The 17207-nt window shown below is 43.4% G+C and overlaps 1 protein-coding gene across 5 annotated transcripts in view; it reads left to right on the forward strand.

The window, feature by feature from the left end:
- LOC137426748 (mitogen-activated protein kinase-binding protein 1) overlaps window positions 1–15839 on the forward strand; it is a 214895-nt gene extending 199056 nt beyond the window's left edge. For 3 of the 5 annotated variants that reach the window (XM_078779067.1, XM_078779068.1, XM_078779069.1), the window contains 5 exons: window positions 312–420; window positions 6027–6252; window positions 7155–7919; window positions 10874–10959; window positions 15102–15839. In XM_078779067.1, coding sequence (XP_078635193.1) covers window positions 312–420; window positions 6027–6252; window positions 7155–7919; window positions 10874–10959; window positions 15102–15434 — 1519 coding nt within the window. In that variant the 3' untranslated portion in view covers window positions 15435–15839. The remainder of the gene's footprint in view (window positions 1–311; window positions 421–6026; window positions 6253–7154; window positions 7920–10873; window positions 10960–15101) is intronic. The other 2 variants (XM_078779071.1, XM_078779072.1) reach the window with 1 other exon arrangement.
- The last annotated feature ends 1368 nt before the right edge of the window (window positions 15840–17207 follow it).

Consider the following 17207-nt stretch of genomic DNA (forward strand, 5'->3'; position numbering starts at 1 on the left):
CATACATACATACATACATGTATTATATGTTGTTTATGCAAAACAATGGAACTTTTTTGAGAAGCAAAACAGATTGTATAACTTTGGGGTGACTTGTAGACACTTAATTTTGACCTATACCTCTTATGCCATGTAACACCGTTAAAGTTTATACATATGGTGAAAGTTGTGGAAGCTGAAAATTAATGTGATCCAATTGGGTTGTTTGGTGTGTTTAAATATAATACACCATCTGACTTTGGAGTTTTGCTTCATGGGTTGGTTTTGGTTATTGGTGGGGAGCCATAGCTCAGTATCTCACATTTTTCTAGGGCTCCTCCTGGGAGTCCTGGGGTTCCTGCAGGCAACAAGGAGGAAGCATCTCCGAGTCACCACATGCAGAGTACAAAAGAGAAACAACTGCAGAAGAAAGCGTCTGAGGTACAGTATTTGCAGTTCCACATTTATTCCCTCTCGAATACTGTGTATGCAATACCTGTGCTCTCGTTACTTGCGAAAATTGAAGATTTTTCAGGTATATTGGTTGGGCTTGTGCGTTATGCTGTCTGTCTGTCTGTTTGTTTGTTTGTTACTTGCAAAATCGAAGATTTTTCAAGTATATTGGTCGGTTGTGTTTGTGGTTCTGTCTGTCTGTCTGTTTGTTTGTTTGTCACCGGCCTACAGGTCACAATTTTCAACCGATCTTCACGAAACTTCACCAAATGGTAGAGTTGGTCAAAAGCAAGAAGCCTATTGTTTTTGGCGTCAATAGGTCAAAAGGTCAACATAGGACAAAGGTCACCAACTTTGCTAAATTTCTAAAATTCTCAATTTTCATCCGATTGACTTGAAATGTGAAGACCACTTGCACATCTGGTCACTGAATTCAACCACCAAGTATTCTTGAGGTCAACATAGGCCAAATGGTCAACATAAGCCAAATTTCTAAAATCCTCAATTTCCATCCAATTGACTTGAAATTTGAAGAGGACTTGCATATCTGGTCACTGAATTCAACCACCAAGTATTCTTGAGGTCAACATACGCCAAAAGGTCAACATAGGCCAAAAGGTCAACATAGGCCAAATTTCTAAAATCCTCAATTTTCAACCAATTGACTTGAAATTTGAAGAGGACTTGCATATCTGGTCAATGAATTCACCCACCAAGTATATTTGAGGTCAACATAGGCCAAAAGATCAACATAGGCCAAATTTCTAAAATCCTCAATTCTCATCCAATTGACTTGAAATTTGAAAAGGACTTGCATATCTGTTCACTGAATTCAACCACAAATGATATTTTAGGTGAACATAGGCCAAAAGGTCAACATAGGCCAAATTTCTAAAATCCTCAATTTTCATCTGATTGACTTGAAATTTGAAGAGGACTTGCATATCTGGTCACTGAATTCAACCACGAATGATATTTTAGGTGAAGATAGGCCAAAAGGTCAACATAGGCCAAAAGGTCAACATGGGCCAAATTTCTAAAATCCTCATTTTTCATCTGAAAAATCGTAACTTTTCATCCTGTTGACCCAAGCTTTGATCAAGATTGTAAATTTAAATCTTCATGAAATGGACAATTTGCTGTATCAATGGTAAACTTTTGGGGGGGTGGGGGAGGGCGGATTTTGCAAGTATCGTGCTACGCATGACGTCTTCTTGTTACTTGCAAAATCGAAGATTTTTCAAGTATATTGGTCGGTTGTGTTTGTGACTCTTTGTTTGTTTGCTTGTTTGTTTGCTTGTTTGTTTGTCACCGGCCTACAGGTCACAATTTTCAACCGATCTTCACCAAACTTCACCAAATGGTAGAGTTGGTCAAATGCCAGAAGCCTATTGTTTTGGGGTCAATAGGTCAAAAGGTCAACATAGGCCAAAGGTCACCAAATTTGCTAAATTTCTAAAATCCCCAATTTTCATCCGATTGACTTGACATTTGAAGACCACTTGCATATCTGGTCACTGAATTCAACCACTAAGTAATTTTGAGGTCAACATAGGCCAAATGGTCAACATAGGCCAAATTTCTAAAATTCTCAATTTTCATCCAATTGACTTGAAATTTGGAGAGGACTTGCATTGAATTCAACCACCAAGTATTCTTGAGGTCAACATAGGCCAAATGGTCAACATAGGCCAAATTTCTAAAATCCTCAATTTTCATCCAATTGACTTGAAATTTGAAAAGGACTTGCATATCTCGTCACTGAATTCAACCACAAATTATATTTTAGGTGAACATAGGTCAAAAGGTCAACATAGGCCAAATTTCTAAAATCCTCAATTTTCATCCAATTGACTTGAAATTTGAAGAGGACTTGCATATCTGGTCACTGAATTCAACCACCAAGTATCTTTGAGGTCAACATAGGCCAAAAGGTCAACATAGGCCAAATTTCTAAAATCCTCAATTTTCATCCAATTGACATGAAATTTGAAGAGGACTTGCATATCTCGTCACTGACTTCAACCACCAAGTATTTTTGAGGTCACCATAGGCCATCATGTCACATTGAAAACTTTTGGGGGAGGGCGTATTTTGCAAGTATCGTGCTATGCATGACGTTTTCTTGTTACTTGCAAAATCGAAGATTTTTCAAGTATATTGGTCGGTTGTGTTTGTGACTATCTGTTTGTTTGCTTGCTTGTTTGTTTGTTACTTGCAAAATCGAAGATTTTACAAGTATATTGGTCGGTTGTGTTTGTGACTCTGTCTGTCTGTCTGTTTGTTTGTTACTTGCAAAATCGAAGATTTTTCAAGTATATTGGTCGGTTGTTTTTGTGACTGTCTGTCTGTTTGTTTGTTTGCTTGTTTGTTTGTTTGTTTGTCACCGGCCTACAGGTCACAATTTTCAACCGATCTTCACCAAACTTCACCAAGTGGTAGATTTAGTCAAATGCCAGAAGCCTATTGTTTTTGGGGTCAATAGGTCAAAAGGTCAACATAGGCCAAAGGTCACCAACTTTGCTAAATTTCTAAAATCCTCAATTTTCATCCGATTGACTTGAAATTTGAAGACCACTTGCATATCTGGTCATTGAATTCAACCACCAAGAATTTTTGAGGTCAACATAGGCCAAATGGTCAACATAGGCCAAATTTCTAAAATCCTCAATTTTCATCCAATTGACTTGAAATTTGGAGAGGACTTGCATTGAATTCAACCACCAAGTATTCTTGAGGTCAACATAGGCCAAATGGTCAACATAGGCCAAATTTCTAAAATCCTCAATTTTCATCCAATTGACTTGAAATTTGAAAAGGACTTGCATATCTCGTCACTGAATTCAACCACAAATTATATTTTAGGTGAACATAGGTCAAAAGGTCAACATAGGCCAAATTTCTAAAATCCTCAATTTTCATCCAATTGACTTGAAATTTGAAGAGGACTTGCATATCTGGTCAGTGAATTCAACCACCAAGTATTTTTGAGGTCACCATAGGCCATCATGTCACATTGAAAACTTTTGGGGGAGGGCGTATTTTGCAAGTATCGTGCTACGCATGACGTTTTCTTGTTACTTGCAAAATCGAAGATTTTTCAAGTATATTGGTCGGTTGTGTTTGTGACTATCTGTTTGTTTGTTACTTGCAAAATCGAAGATTTTTCAAGTATATTGGTCGGTTGTGTTTGTGACTGTCTGTCTGTTTGTTTGTTTGCTTGTTTGTTTGTTTGTTTGTCACCGGCCTACAGGTCACAATTTTCAACCGATCTTCACCAAACTTCACCAAGTGGTAGAGTTAGTCAAATGCCAGAAGCCTATTGTTTTTGGGGTCAATAGGTCAAAAGGTCAACATAGGCCAAAGGTCACCAACTTTGCTAAATTTCTAAAATCCTCAATTTTCATCCGATTGACTTGAAATTTGAAGACCACCTGCATATCTGGTCATTGAATTCAACCACCAAGAATTTTTGAGGTCAACATAGGCCAAATGGTCAACATAGGCCAAATTTCTAAAATCCTCAATTTTCATCCGATTGACTTGAAATTTGAAGACCACCTGCATATCTGGTCACTGAATTCAACCACCAAGCATTTTTGAGGTCAACGTAGGCCAAATGGTCAACATAGGCCAAATTTCTAAAATCGTCACTTTTCATCCTATTGACCCGAGCTTTGATCAAGATTGTAAATTTAAATCTTCATGAAATGGACAATTTGCTGTATCAATGGTAAACTTTTGGGGGACGGCGTATTTTGCAAGTATCGTGCTACGCATGACGTTTTCTTGTTTGTTTGTCTGTTTGTTTGTCACCGGCCTACAGGTCACAATTTTCAACCGATCTTCACGAAACTTCACCAAGCTGTATAGGTCGTCCCAATTGAGAAGCCTATTGTTTTGGGGGTCAAAAGGTCAACGTTCATGTTGGTGGTGATAATATTATGGTAATGGTGGTGATGATGATGGTGGTGATGATAGTATGGTAATGGTATCATTACCATACCCACATGAAGGGTAATGGTATCATTACCATACCTCACACCTGGCTCGGCTTCACGCTGTTGAATCCAAAGCTTTCAGAATCATTGGAATCTCCCGCGATGAAGCTATCTCTGAGGGCCTTTCACTCACTCACCGCAGGCAGGTTGGTGGTCTTTCTGTCTTCTACCGACTCCTCTCCGGCCTTGCTCCCCCAGCTCTCTCTGCGCTCTGTCCCCCCAATATTCCTTCAGGTCGCACAAGATCTGCCTGCAACCCTCTTATGGTTAAACTGCCAAAGTCTAGGCTCTCTGCTCACCTTCACTCTTTCATTCCCCTTTTCTCCCGCCTCTGGAGCAAACTCCCCCACTCCCTTCAATCCCACTCCTCCCTCCAGGTCTTTAAAACAGCTGTTCACCACCATCTCTAATCTTCCCCCATCGAAAACCTTGATCTTTTCTACCCCCGGTAATTCACCCCAGAGTCCTTGCAGTGTTCTTATGTTTTATTCCTCTCCCACCTCCCCCCAAGTCCTCCCGATGTCCCTGCTCTCAAATGTTGTGTTTGTGTCCTTCCCCCTCTCTCCCCATCTTGTCTGCCGCTCCCCTTGTTTTTTGTGTTTTGTGTGTCGGTTTGTCTTTTTGTGTGATTAATGTTAGCTCTTTCACGAGCCTCGATCTTGTATACAAAAAAAAAAAAAAAAATAGTGCGCTGCACTACATATTTCTTGTTTTATGCTCTATTTGCTATGTACGTTCATGTTTATGCAGCATTCTTGGGCAGTAGATAGGGTACTAGAAGAAGGCCATGTCAACAGGTTTGTCAGGACGATGCTTCTTAGTTTGGAACTAAGTTTTTGTGAGTCAGGAAGTTTCTAGTCTAGTGCAAGGTACGTTCATATGTGCTGAATGAAGATGAGGGACTTTCTACCTGTCAAACTTTACAAGGAAAATTAAAAGACAGGTTAGTTGGAGAAAACGTCAAATGTTGTACTTTTAATTTTTCAATAGTTTACAGTAACTCAACCGTTTTTATACCTTTCTGCAGCAAGTAACATCATATTAGCATGAGACATTTCCCAGCCTCGTGTTTTCTCTAATGAATGAATGAATGATCGTTTTAAGGCCATTTTCCCCGCTAGAGCAGGGGTTAGCCTTGCGGGTCCCATGACAATCATGGTTCCCTGTTTGAGGCAATGGTTTTTTATGGCCGGATGCCCTTCCTGACGCCAACCCTGAGTCGCCTCTTACGATGTGCAGGGATACGGTGTACCTATTCTAAACCGGGGTACACACCGGGATCATTCATCCCAGCAAGCTGGTACTCAATTTGCCGACCTCGGAAGGATGACAGGCTGAGTCAACCCCCCTGGTGTTAATTTAGCGATCGACCGGGATTCGAACCCAGGATCCTAGGATCCCAAGCCGGCACCCTAACCGCTAAGCCAACACCAGGCATTTCTCTAATCTTATTTGATATTTGATATGCATTTGCTTTTGGAACATGAAATCCAAATGAGACGTATACCAAGAAACCATACGAAGTCAATGTGGAAATCATTTTTTTCAGCCAAATGACCAGCGGCTATTATTTATTTTTTGTTGTGCTGGTAGGTTGGTACGAAGGCAAAGCTTACGGAGAAGAAAAGCATTGGCCCAGAAAAGGTGTCCGGCAAGCTGACGGAGGGAAGGCCCCAACCTGAAGGGAGGGCAGCTCGAGGAACCGTATCTACAGCTGAGAAGAGGTTAAGTGGTATTCCAAGGGGCCCCATTAGGGTCGGTGATCGTGCAGCTGCTATGAAGAAGTCGACGTCTATGTGCGACCTAGCACACAGCAATGGTGAGCGGTTTTCCCAAAAATGTATCACTATTAGCTTGTATCTCACACAATCAGATCATTGAATGTAGAGGTGAAATATACAAACAAACAAACCTCGTGGAATGTGGAGCTGAAATCATGTTTTAGGTTCAAAATTAGAGAATTGTTTCGGATTTTTCGCACAATTTCCTTAAGAACCGGTATGCACTCTCAGCCAAGCACAAATGCCGAATTTGTATGCAGCTATTGTGGTGAGCCATTGTGTGTATTCATTAGCTTGAGCTTCATATGGAGGAGAAAAAGCAAACAAACAAACTAATAGACCCTACAAATGTACGAAAGATTATTGAGCTGAAGTTTTAGCTTTTTTGAAGTTGGCGACTCAAATGCACCATTCCCAAAATGTCTATGGATAATGCATTTAAACCTTTTCAATCGATGTAAGGATCCCTTGCTGATATTCCATGATCTTCGCAGTCCCAGTAATTTTTCAAGAAGTGAGCAGCTGTTTTGTTCTGAAAGCAGTCAGGCATAAGTTCAACCTCCTAACCCTTGTGACCCTCTGCCCTTATGACTAATACGAAGTCAGCTGCAGTAAGAGACCACGTTGCAATGCCCTGATGTCCACTGCCTTCTGCTATGATGCTGCACAAGCATGCTGTCCATCCTAATCCTGTTCCACATCCACCTCACATTGCAAGAAATGTTCTTGCAATACGTTTATTTTTAATCATGCATATATTCAAAATTTGACCCTTCACTGTAAGTGGGTGGCAGTTTACAGAATAGTATTCTGCTTATAAATGAGCAAAATTTCTCATGTTGCCCAGTTGCTGTTAATTATCCAAAGCTTTTGCATTGAGAAACCATTCTGCCCATTCTGAGTTTTCTTTCTAGCTTTTGCTTGCTCCTTTACCCAACAGATAAGTTATCCTTGCATGCCAGCAGCCATAAACGACAGGCCCGCTTGGTGGCACGCCGCGAATGTCATCCCGTCGATTCGCGTCACTCTTCTTCACCCGTCCCTGTGCCGAATCGGCCCGAGGCTCGCAGTGCAACCAAGATGAGGATGGAATCACGCAAGACCATGACAGCCATTGCCACCAGGCATAAAGGCCAGCCCAATGGCATGAGCCGCAGCATTTCGATCGGTGACGGCCTGCATCTCAGGCCTTCAGTGTGCACCGGCGAGGAGGATGACAACACAAGTGATGAACTTCGGCCTGCACGGAAACGAAGCGTGTCGGCGGTGAGAATGCGGCCCCGAGTATCAGGCTGTGAATTGTCACCTGCGCCCCGCGTTCGGCCTGTATCGCTTATCGGCATGCCGTCACAACCAACCGTGTGCACAAGCTATCGCACGAGCCTTGTTCTGGAACTTTCCAAGTCAATGACATTGCAACCTGCTTTGGTGAGCTCTGTAACCAAGGTGGAGGAATCTTGCGTGAAGAAGTCCAGATCACAGCCATGTATTGAGAACAAACTGAACAAAGATGCCCATGCAAATATGGCAGATCGCGGTGCTGGCAGTGCTGGGAAGGCAAAGGCGGTGGTTGAAATACTTCAACCGCAAGATTCCAGCAGTCCTGACATTGCAAGACAGGGACATGCAGCCAAAAATGACAACACTTCTGCTTACCATTTGAGAAAGAAATTAATTTTGGGAAAGATGACACAGGCAATGAAAGGTTGGCCTGACTTCTTTCAAGAAAACTAACTTCTTTTGCATTTTTATTTTTGTAATCGGTACACAATCTTTCCCTCCCCCTCCTCCTATGTCTCTCTGCCTCAATTTATTTTTTGCAAAAATCGCTAACAAGTCTGTACATGTGGAGATGTAAATTCCTGTGCTTGAACTTCTTTATACTGGTGGTTGAGGTTTACACCCCATGCTCTCCGTGTCTGCATAGTAGTTTGCTTTGAGCAAATCTACTTGCAATGTACCTTCAAACAGGATATACCTGCCAGTTTATAGTGACACCTTAGCACTCCAGTGTTCATTCTCTGTGATGTTGAACACTTCAATTATGTTTACCTGAAGTCGTTACTGAATGGAAAACGTGGAAGCCGAGCTTATATTTGAAGTTTTGAATCCAATAATGAACGGAACAATGTTGGAATAATTATATCAGTGCTGCAATGAAGCGTGTTCATCAACCTCGGATGGACACCGAGTAGACAGGGAACTAGGCCCGGTTCAATGAGAGAGTTGGGTGGTTCCATTTTGCTTCAGTTATAAGCTTGAAAAGCTCATTCTTAAGTTCCGTCAGATCAGACTAGCGCCCCTTCCACCAAATTGAAGTGGCGCCATACTACAAACTTATTTAGATTTTCGAGTCCAGGCACGAAACTTGTATTTTTAGTTTTCTCCCATCCTATGTAGAATGGTACATGCCAAGAATGAATAAAGATCATACTAACTCGGATAAGAATGATTAATTAGCACGAATTATCCCTTTAATTAGACTAATGAGTACAAACATGAAAGTTGTCAGGAATGAAAGCTGACCAAACATGTAATGAGAATCAGCTACTCAAGAACAAGAATAAATCAGACTAAGGGTCTTAATAATATACTAATGGTAACTGGCAGTGGCCGTAATGAAATGTATTAACCGGTAATCATGTTCGGCAAAATGTCTGCGAATATCCCAATGAAACTACAGCAAAGTTGTGCGTGAATGTTCTCAATTATTTCTGACACCGAGTCTAAAACCATCGATAAAAATGAAATCAGATGGTGAATTCGAGATAAAATCGTGAGGGTGACTCGATGAATGGGCTTCATGCAAATGGAGAAACAGGGACAAGAAACCCAAAAATCCACTTGGAAAATTGAAGGGGATCGCTGCCAGCAGTTTACCATCATGTTGAGCCGAGTCCGTCCCGTCTCCATGTCCAGCGATCAGGATGTAATGTGGGCACATGCTGATTTGCAACAAATCACTCAATCCCCCGAAGAGGTTTGGGAGCTATCAGATGGTTCCTATGATATTGTCTGGTTTGAGGGTCCACAGCTCCCCTAAAGACCAAGCTCGATGACAGACTAAAGAACGACAGTGATTGCGCACTGATGATATCCTGTCTCTATCGTCGGACAATTACGATGACTGATCGTCGACGAAATTTCACATATCGGTCATACAATGCACATCCATTTGCTGCAGTTTCACATGAGGACATTCGCCGACATTTTGACAAACGCATTTACCGGTTATTACATTTCTTTATGGCCACTGCTAGTTACCTTCAACAGATTCTTAAGATGCTTAGTTCGATTTATTTCGTTCTTAAGTGTTTGCAATCATTAGTCTAATTAAAGGTACTAGGGCATGCCCGTACTATATCTATATCTAAAATTATATCCCCCCCCCCTCTATTTACATGAAATGGTTTGGTCCAAAGCGAACGGCTTGCGAGTACGGTGACAATCCCCCCCCTCTATTTACATGAAATGGTTTGGTCCAAAGCGAACGGCTTGCGAGTACGGTGACAATCACCCCCCCCCCCCCCCCTCTATTTACATGAAATGGTTTGGTCCAAAGCGAACGGCTTGCGGAGTTTGGTAAAGAAATCGCCATAGCGTGCACAAACGCGCAGGAAAGCGAAAGAATCGCAAAGTAGTTTTAATTAGTTTTAAAACATAGTTTAACGCCAACATAGTTTGCCAACGTGAAATAAATGAATACGCTCTCAAATGTGCCGTCCGAGGCAGAGTCTGTTCGCCACGTTCGGCACACGTGATAGCTCGCTGCTCTCTGATTGGTTGAATCGTTTTTTGGACATAGCTCGCTAACTACTTGTCCGATTAATATGAAACCTTGAAAAGCATCCTCGGGTCCCCAGCAATATACCTGGCAAGTTTAAAGTATATCGGACCCGTGGTTGTCGAGAAACAGCGGTCACAGACATACAGACATACATACATACATACATACATACATACATACATACATACACACAGAGATTACTGGAATTATAGATAGAAGATAGATAATTAGTGCTAGATAATGTCATTTTTATGCTAGCTAGTATGATCTTTATTCATTCTCAAGTCATGTTCCATTATTTGTAGGATGGGACGAATCTGAAAATAGGAGTTTGGTGCCTGGACATGAAAATCTAAATAAGTTTGTAGTATGGCTCCGCTTCAATTTGGTACCGGGGCGCTTTTCTGATCTGGCGGAACTTAAGAATGAGCTTTTCAAGCTTTGATCTGATAGTAAAATGGAACCACACCATTGAGGAATTTGTTCCCAACTGTTTACTTAAACCGGGCCTCGGTCCCTGGCTAAAAAGGAAAAATCCCCCCTAAATGGATATAAAAATAAAGATTTGCCAAATCGATTTGGATTTTGAATAGCTGTGGCAGGTATGTCTTGTCCCATTATTAGTTGTCGATCTACCTGAAATGATTTCGCAACCTCAGTTTTTACTTTTTCCCCACCCTTTCGGTTATGGTCTCTCGTCTCATTTCGGTGGCTTTGGGTGGTGGGCATTTACCTGGTGATGGATCATGCACTTTTTTGCACGTCTGACTTCTCTCCATCAGACATTTTGTGATTTAAATTGCACCACACATCTTGAAGAATAAACCTTGCATTTTTACTCTTTCCTTTTTTTTATTCTTTTTTTTTTGCAGACATGGTGGTCACGGAGGAGCATTGTCGGGAAACTATGTTGGAACTCCAGCAGGTCTTACAAAAAGCCATTCTGCTGTACCATAAGGTTTGCAAAACTCTTAAAACAATGGTAAAGTATAGTTGGATCACTGAATATGGAGAAATATAAAATACACAAGACAAAAAAGTATTTCTAGTTTCTAACTGATCCAAATCTTTTGGTTTGCCTGTTTAAAGTTTTCTTCTGAACGTGCCTCATGATGCTGAGATTAAGCCAGGTTCAAATTCCGGGTTTATCCATTGTCTACCCATGTCCCTGTTGTTCATATAGTATAGACGTACACTCATGTCTACTATTGTCCAATGTCCTGCATGTAATTTATGTGCAAGGTCCACCATGAGCCTTGGAATAACGTTTAAAAAGTTAATCCTCTGACATAACGTCCATCCGAGGGACGGCGTCCGAGGGGTGAACACATTGATGCCTCGTCCTGCATACGAAACACCAGGATGACAGTTTATAGCTGGGTCGAGATTCAAACTCAGTCTCGACAGCTCAGAGGCGAGTGTCAATGCCTCAAGACTATCCTGCCAACCCGTCGTGATATATTGTACCATTATTTTCAGTTGGTGAACATATTTTCATTGTTGTTAAACAAAATACACTACTCACAATAAGTTAGGGATATTGTGGGAGTGAGTTTATTTTTTTTATAGGGGTTAGGGTTAGGGTGTTGAAATCAAGAATGCTGAGTTTTTTCACACTCATTAATAACCATAGAATTAGGACCAACAACTTTTTTCAACATAATTAATACACAAAATCAACCACACCGAAGAACCTGCCAATATCCCTCACTTATTGTGAGTAGTGTAACTTGTCATCTAAATATTTTGGTGGCGTAAACAAGGAAAGGTTTCCTTTATGGCAAAAATGAATATATATTGAATGATCGTTTTGAGGCCATTTTTCCCCGCTAAAGCGGGGGTTAGCCTTGCGGGCCCCATGACCTCATGGTTCCCTTTTTGAGGCAGTTTTTATGGCTGGATGCCCTTCCTGACGCCAACCCTTAGTCACCTCTTACGATGAGCAGGGATACGGTGTACCTATTCTAAACCGGGGTACACACCGGGATCATTCATCCCAGCAAGCTGGTACTCAATTTGCCGACCTCGGAAGGATGACAGGCTGAGTCAACCCCCCTGGTGTTAATTCAGCGATCGACTGGGATTCGAACTCAGGATCCTAGGATCCCAAGCCGGCACTCTAACTGCTAAAGCCCCTGTCACACATAGGCGGATTTGTCGGCGACTACTGGCGACTGAAAAAATCGCCACCACCCGCCGACAATCATAATGAAACCGTAATGGACGGTCTTCTGTAGTCGTGGTTATCCTCCCCAGGTCTGCTGCAGTCGGCAAGAGCCGCAAAGGGGCCAAATATTTTTTTTAATGTTTAAAAACGGTGCGCTCAGTCGTCCTCAAAAAAAATCCACCATGCTGTCGTGATGGAACCGCCATGCTGTCGTCGGTGTCCGTAATAAGACCGTAAAGCGGCCGCAACCCAGTCGCTCATAGTCTTCCGCAATCGCCCCAGCATCGCCCCACCAGCTAGCACGGCAGAGATGTGAATGCCATACGGCCTTCCTGCAGCATCTTCCCGACTACGGGCCGACACTGTTGCGGCTGCATATCGACTACAGACGAACTGTCACGTCTCCCCTGCGGCTATGGGAGACTGACGACGACAGCAGGAGGACTAGTGGCGGCCGAGTTACGGCCATTGGCGACAGAGATACGACTGCCTGGCGCCTGCATTACGACATACCACGATTTTCTGGCCAGGTATAAATAGGGGTGGACATTTCAGCTCACTGCAGTATGTTCTATGGTCAAGGTCTACCAAGGGTCTCTCTACCAACATCTATCATGGATGATGAACATAGGATGAAGCTGGTCCTTCTGAATGACTTGGCAGCACTGGACCAAGATATTGCTGCGAATGACCTACTGCTGGCTCACGCTGAGGAGCAGCATCAAGAAAGAGGACAACGGAGGGAGAGAAGACATTGGGTGAGGCCGTGGCTCCTGCGACGACCAGCTCTAGGGCAGTATGAGCAGCTCATCGTAGAGCTCAGGGGCGAAGACGTGCAGGGCTACACGTGGACATGTCGGGACGGCGGCCTCCCGCAGATGGGCCCGGATCTCCTGCTGCAACTCGGCTGACGTGCGAGCCCTCTCCTCCAGTCTAGTCACGGTGGAGTCATCACTGTGGCGCTTCCTCTTCTTGGTAGCAGGGGCCAGGGGGGTGGTCTGGGGCTGTGATGACGGGAGTGGAGTGCTAGCCCGAGACGAGGGATCCTCGACAATCGTCCTCAAGATGTCGTCGTCAGCAAGAGGAGCAAGAGGAGCAGACACCGGAGCAGCAGGCACAGGCACAGCATATGGGACCTCAGGTGGTGGGAGCTGCGACACAGCAATCTTCCTCTTCAACTGCAATATAATGAAGAAAAACATATTAATATAAAACATACGACACATATAAACATATAAATATTGTCATCCCTCTATTTCCATGAGACTTCCACATTGCTAAACGTGTGTTGTTGGCGATCATCAGTACTGTAGTTAGGCAAAAAATGTACTGCACTGTACTGACAGACATACACAGTACTGTACTGTACTGTACTTTACTGAGAAACGTACTAACGCAGCCTCAGCAGCTATGGCCTCTGGGTCAAAGACGACCTCTTCTGGTGCTACAGCTGGCAGATCTGGTACGGTGTCCTCATCCCTCTGTGGAGCCTTGGCAGGCCTCCCCATCTTTCCACGTTTAGCAGGCATGATGACTACAGCTTCAAATACACAAAACTGTACCCTGTCTACGAGCAAAGAGCGTTGTGTGAATCGTCTCCAATCGCCGGCGGTCATATTACAGTCTTGCGGACGTCGGAGTAAACCGCCATCTGGGCCCAATGCAGTCGCCGCGATCCGCCATCAGTCGTAATCTAGCCGCCAGACTGTCGCCACGCTACCGCCGTGCATCCGCAATGCAGTCGTCGTCGATCTTCAACAGTCGCCATTCCACTCGGGGCGAGGTCAGTGCTTCGTCGCAATGCAGTCGCAATGTGGCCGCCTGCAGTCGCCATACTGCCGCCTGACCATATTTGACCGCACAAAATCGCCAGTAGTCGCCGAAAAATCTTGATCGCCGGCAGTCGCCAGTAGTCGCCAAAATATCCGCCTATGTGTGACACAGGGGCTTAAGCCAACACCAGTTTATGGCAAAAAGAAAACAATTTCCAAATTGTATACTAGAAAGAGCAATCGGAGATTGCAGACCCTCACCAGGACGTGTTTTCAGTTGTTTTTAAGGCTTTTGTGTTGAAACAAATATGGCGGCCGAACCACGTGACCGATGACGTCATCATTTTTTCATCAACGTCACCACCAATTTATCCCTAGATGATGCTCAAGAAATTTCATCTTGATCGGATGATGTTTTGTACTTGTCGAATTATGACGTCATAATGGAGGCACCTATGACATCATCATTACATATTTTATTCCCCATGGAGAGTTCTTTCCAATGAGCCACGTCTCATTGTTTTTCGATGCAGGCTTTCGGAGATATAGAGGTGCAAAGTTTTTCGGTTTTCCAAGATGGCGCCCATACCACGTGATGTATGATGTCATAATTATTATCATTAAAAATATATACAGGTGGAGTTGCACCAATGGTGAAAATTTCCTGTCAATCGGACTAACGGCTGCCAAGAAAATCATATTTATTCTGTGTGAACAAACAAACAGACAGACAGACAGACAAACAGACTCAAATGCAATTCCCTCTCCTCGGGTGAGGGTAACAAGTTGAAAAGTGAAAATCCAATAGCTGCCATGAAAGGTGACCATGTCGTTTTCTCATACCTGTGCACTGCATGCATAATTGATTGTAGTTGCCTGCTTGGCACCGCACCACATCGCAGCTTGCATTTGCCCGAAAGAGGCAAGACCCTTCCCAAAAATCGTAACCACACGTTACACTTTCCACTCATGTCGGTGGAATGAAACTTCATGTTATTTTACAATCTAGACATCTGGATTTGGTTGCCGGAAACTGAACCCACAATAACCATTTCCATATGTCCGAGTTTGGGGTGTATGAATGTCAGTATGAACGAAAGGACAACAAGCAGACATTTTACATTAACTTGTGCTGTGCCTTCCGACCCACTATGGGTGCAGGTGACTTCCAGCGACGAGATGGGACATGAGGCTGTCATGGGCGACATCTTACGGGAATCCTTGCAAGACGCCGTCGAGCAGCTGCACTCCATCGACCTCCCCGCATCCAGGAAGTATCCCGCTGCACCACCCCCTACACCAACATTCCCGCCTGGCATGGACGGTCCGAACGAGAAGGCCGTGCAACCTTCGGGCAACGCTCCCTCTCACGAGGGTGAGGGTCAGTGCAGTGAGATTGCTTCTCCTAGTGAAGAAAAAACCAACGCCCTTTTGGAACACTATTCCGAAATGCTTATGAAACTGATGGAGAAAAAGATTTTGGAAAACAAGTGACTTTTTGCATGAATTTTCCATCCCGAATCACCTGCATCTTTTATGTACTTTTTTGTTTCTCTTTTTTTTTTGGCCTAAAAAATGCCCAGGTGCATTGTTGCTCCCTGTATTTTAAATGGAATATAGTTGTTTTTATCTCAAATGAAAGTGCACGCTTAATTTTAAAGGCCTGTCTTCTTGCTTGCATGGAAAGAGACTTTTGAGGGCGATAAACCTTGACGTTGCTTTCCCCTCTTGTGTTTTTATGTGTGTGGTCGGATTTCACAAAAACGGGAACGTCTAAGTTTTACCTTTTTGTTTGTATTTTATTGACGGAAAGCAACAGCCATACTGTTTTGTAAATAATTTAAATGTTTTACTTCCTCCTGTATTATATATTTCAATAAAATATTTGAGACATTGTGATTGCTTGCATTGCTTGCAGATTGCATGCAGATTTTACATTATTATAACAATAATAATAATAACTAGCAGGGATCCGCAGAAATTCCATATACCGGTAATGTAAATTGTGACTTTGAAGTCTTCGACCTCCCCTCACCCAACCCCAAGTCCTCAAGTTTCCCTCTCTCACCCCCCCCGACCCCCCCCCCCCACCCCCCCAATACCAAGTCTTAACCCCCTTCCCACTATGTCTTCAAAGCCCCTCTGCACACTGTCTTCAAACCCCCTCCCCACCCAAAGTCCCCCAACACCCCCACCACAATTCTTCAACACCAATCCAACTCAGTCTTCCCCTCCCCCTTTCTTCTTCAAATCTTCAACCCTCCCTCCTTCCCTACAAAGCCTCAACACCCCTCTTCCAACTCTCCGTCCACTCTCTGAAACACAGTCCTCACCCACCACTTTATTCTTCAAATACTCAACTCCCCTCCCCCACCAAACCCCAGGTCCTCAAATCCTCCTCCCTCCCAACCCCAAGTCGTCAACACTCCCCTTCCAATGCCACGTCCTCAACCCTTACCCCCCCCCCCCCCACTCCCTTAAAGCCTCAACCCCTCCCCCATTCCCAATAGTAAATATAATTTTAATGGTAATGATTTTAAACTTACTCTGTGTATTCATATGCCCAAGATATATCCTTCCCATCGCTGTTAAGAAAAACTCAACCAATTAACCAGACACGGTGTCTCCGTCCAACTCTTTCGTTGTGCAGAGGCACAACCCAACTTTCTCTCAGGTACTTTTCCAGTATTTTCGACTTCTTTTAAAAGATTTGTGAGCCATTTCAGGAAACAAACCCTGTCGCACATGCACAATAGAAGTTCACATGCCCTGAGGATTGGCTACTTCTAGGGGTCTCTATGCATGCGTGCCACGCATTCTGGGGCAGATTACCTCATTTCAAAAGTCTCGTAATAATGTGTGGTGCAATAGTATTGAAGGCACAAAAAAAAAATTCTGATCCTACAAAAGATTTGGGAGTATGCAGATAACAGCATCCTAAGCAACCTGAAACTTGCAAGCACAATGAAATATGATCGCCAAGTCACAATGGCACCCACGATATCATTAGGTGACACCTTGGAAGGGAGGGCAAGGTGATACACAGAATTAAATGCATGGGAGACATCTGGTGAGATGGCCCTGGCATTTTTGTCTGTTATTGACGGTCTATGAAGCAGCATACAAGGTGGAATCACCTTGCCTGAAGCTAAACTAAGATCTGCTGCAATGATCGATTCCACTCTGGTTAGGAATGCGAGATGGTGCTGCCCTGTCGATAGTTGAGACGGTCAGTTTTCACACCATTATGAAATGAGAAAATATTTT

Source organism: Myxine glutinosa, chromosome 5 (assembly GCF_964187855.1).
Source record: "Myxine glutinosa chromosome 5, kmMyxGlut1.1, whole genome shotgun sequence".
NCBI lineage: Eukaryota > Metazoa > Chordata > Myxini > Myxiniformes > Myxinidae > Myxine > Myxine glutinosa.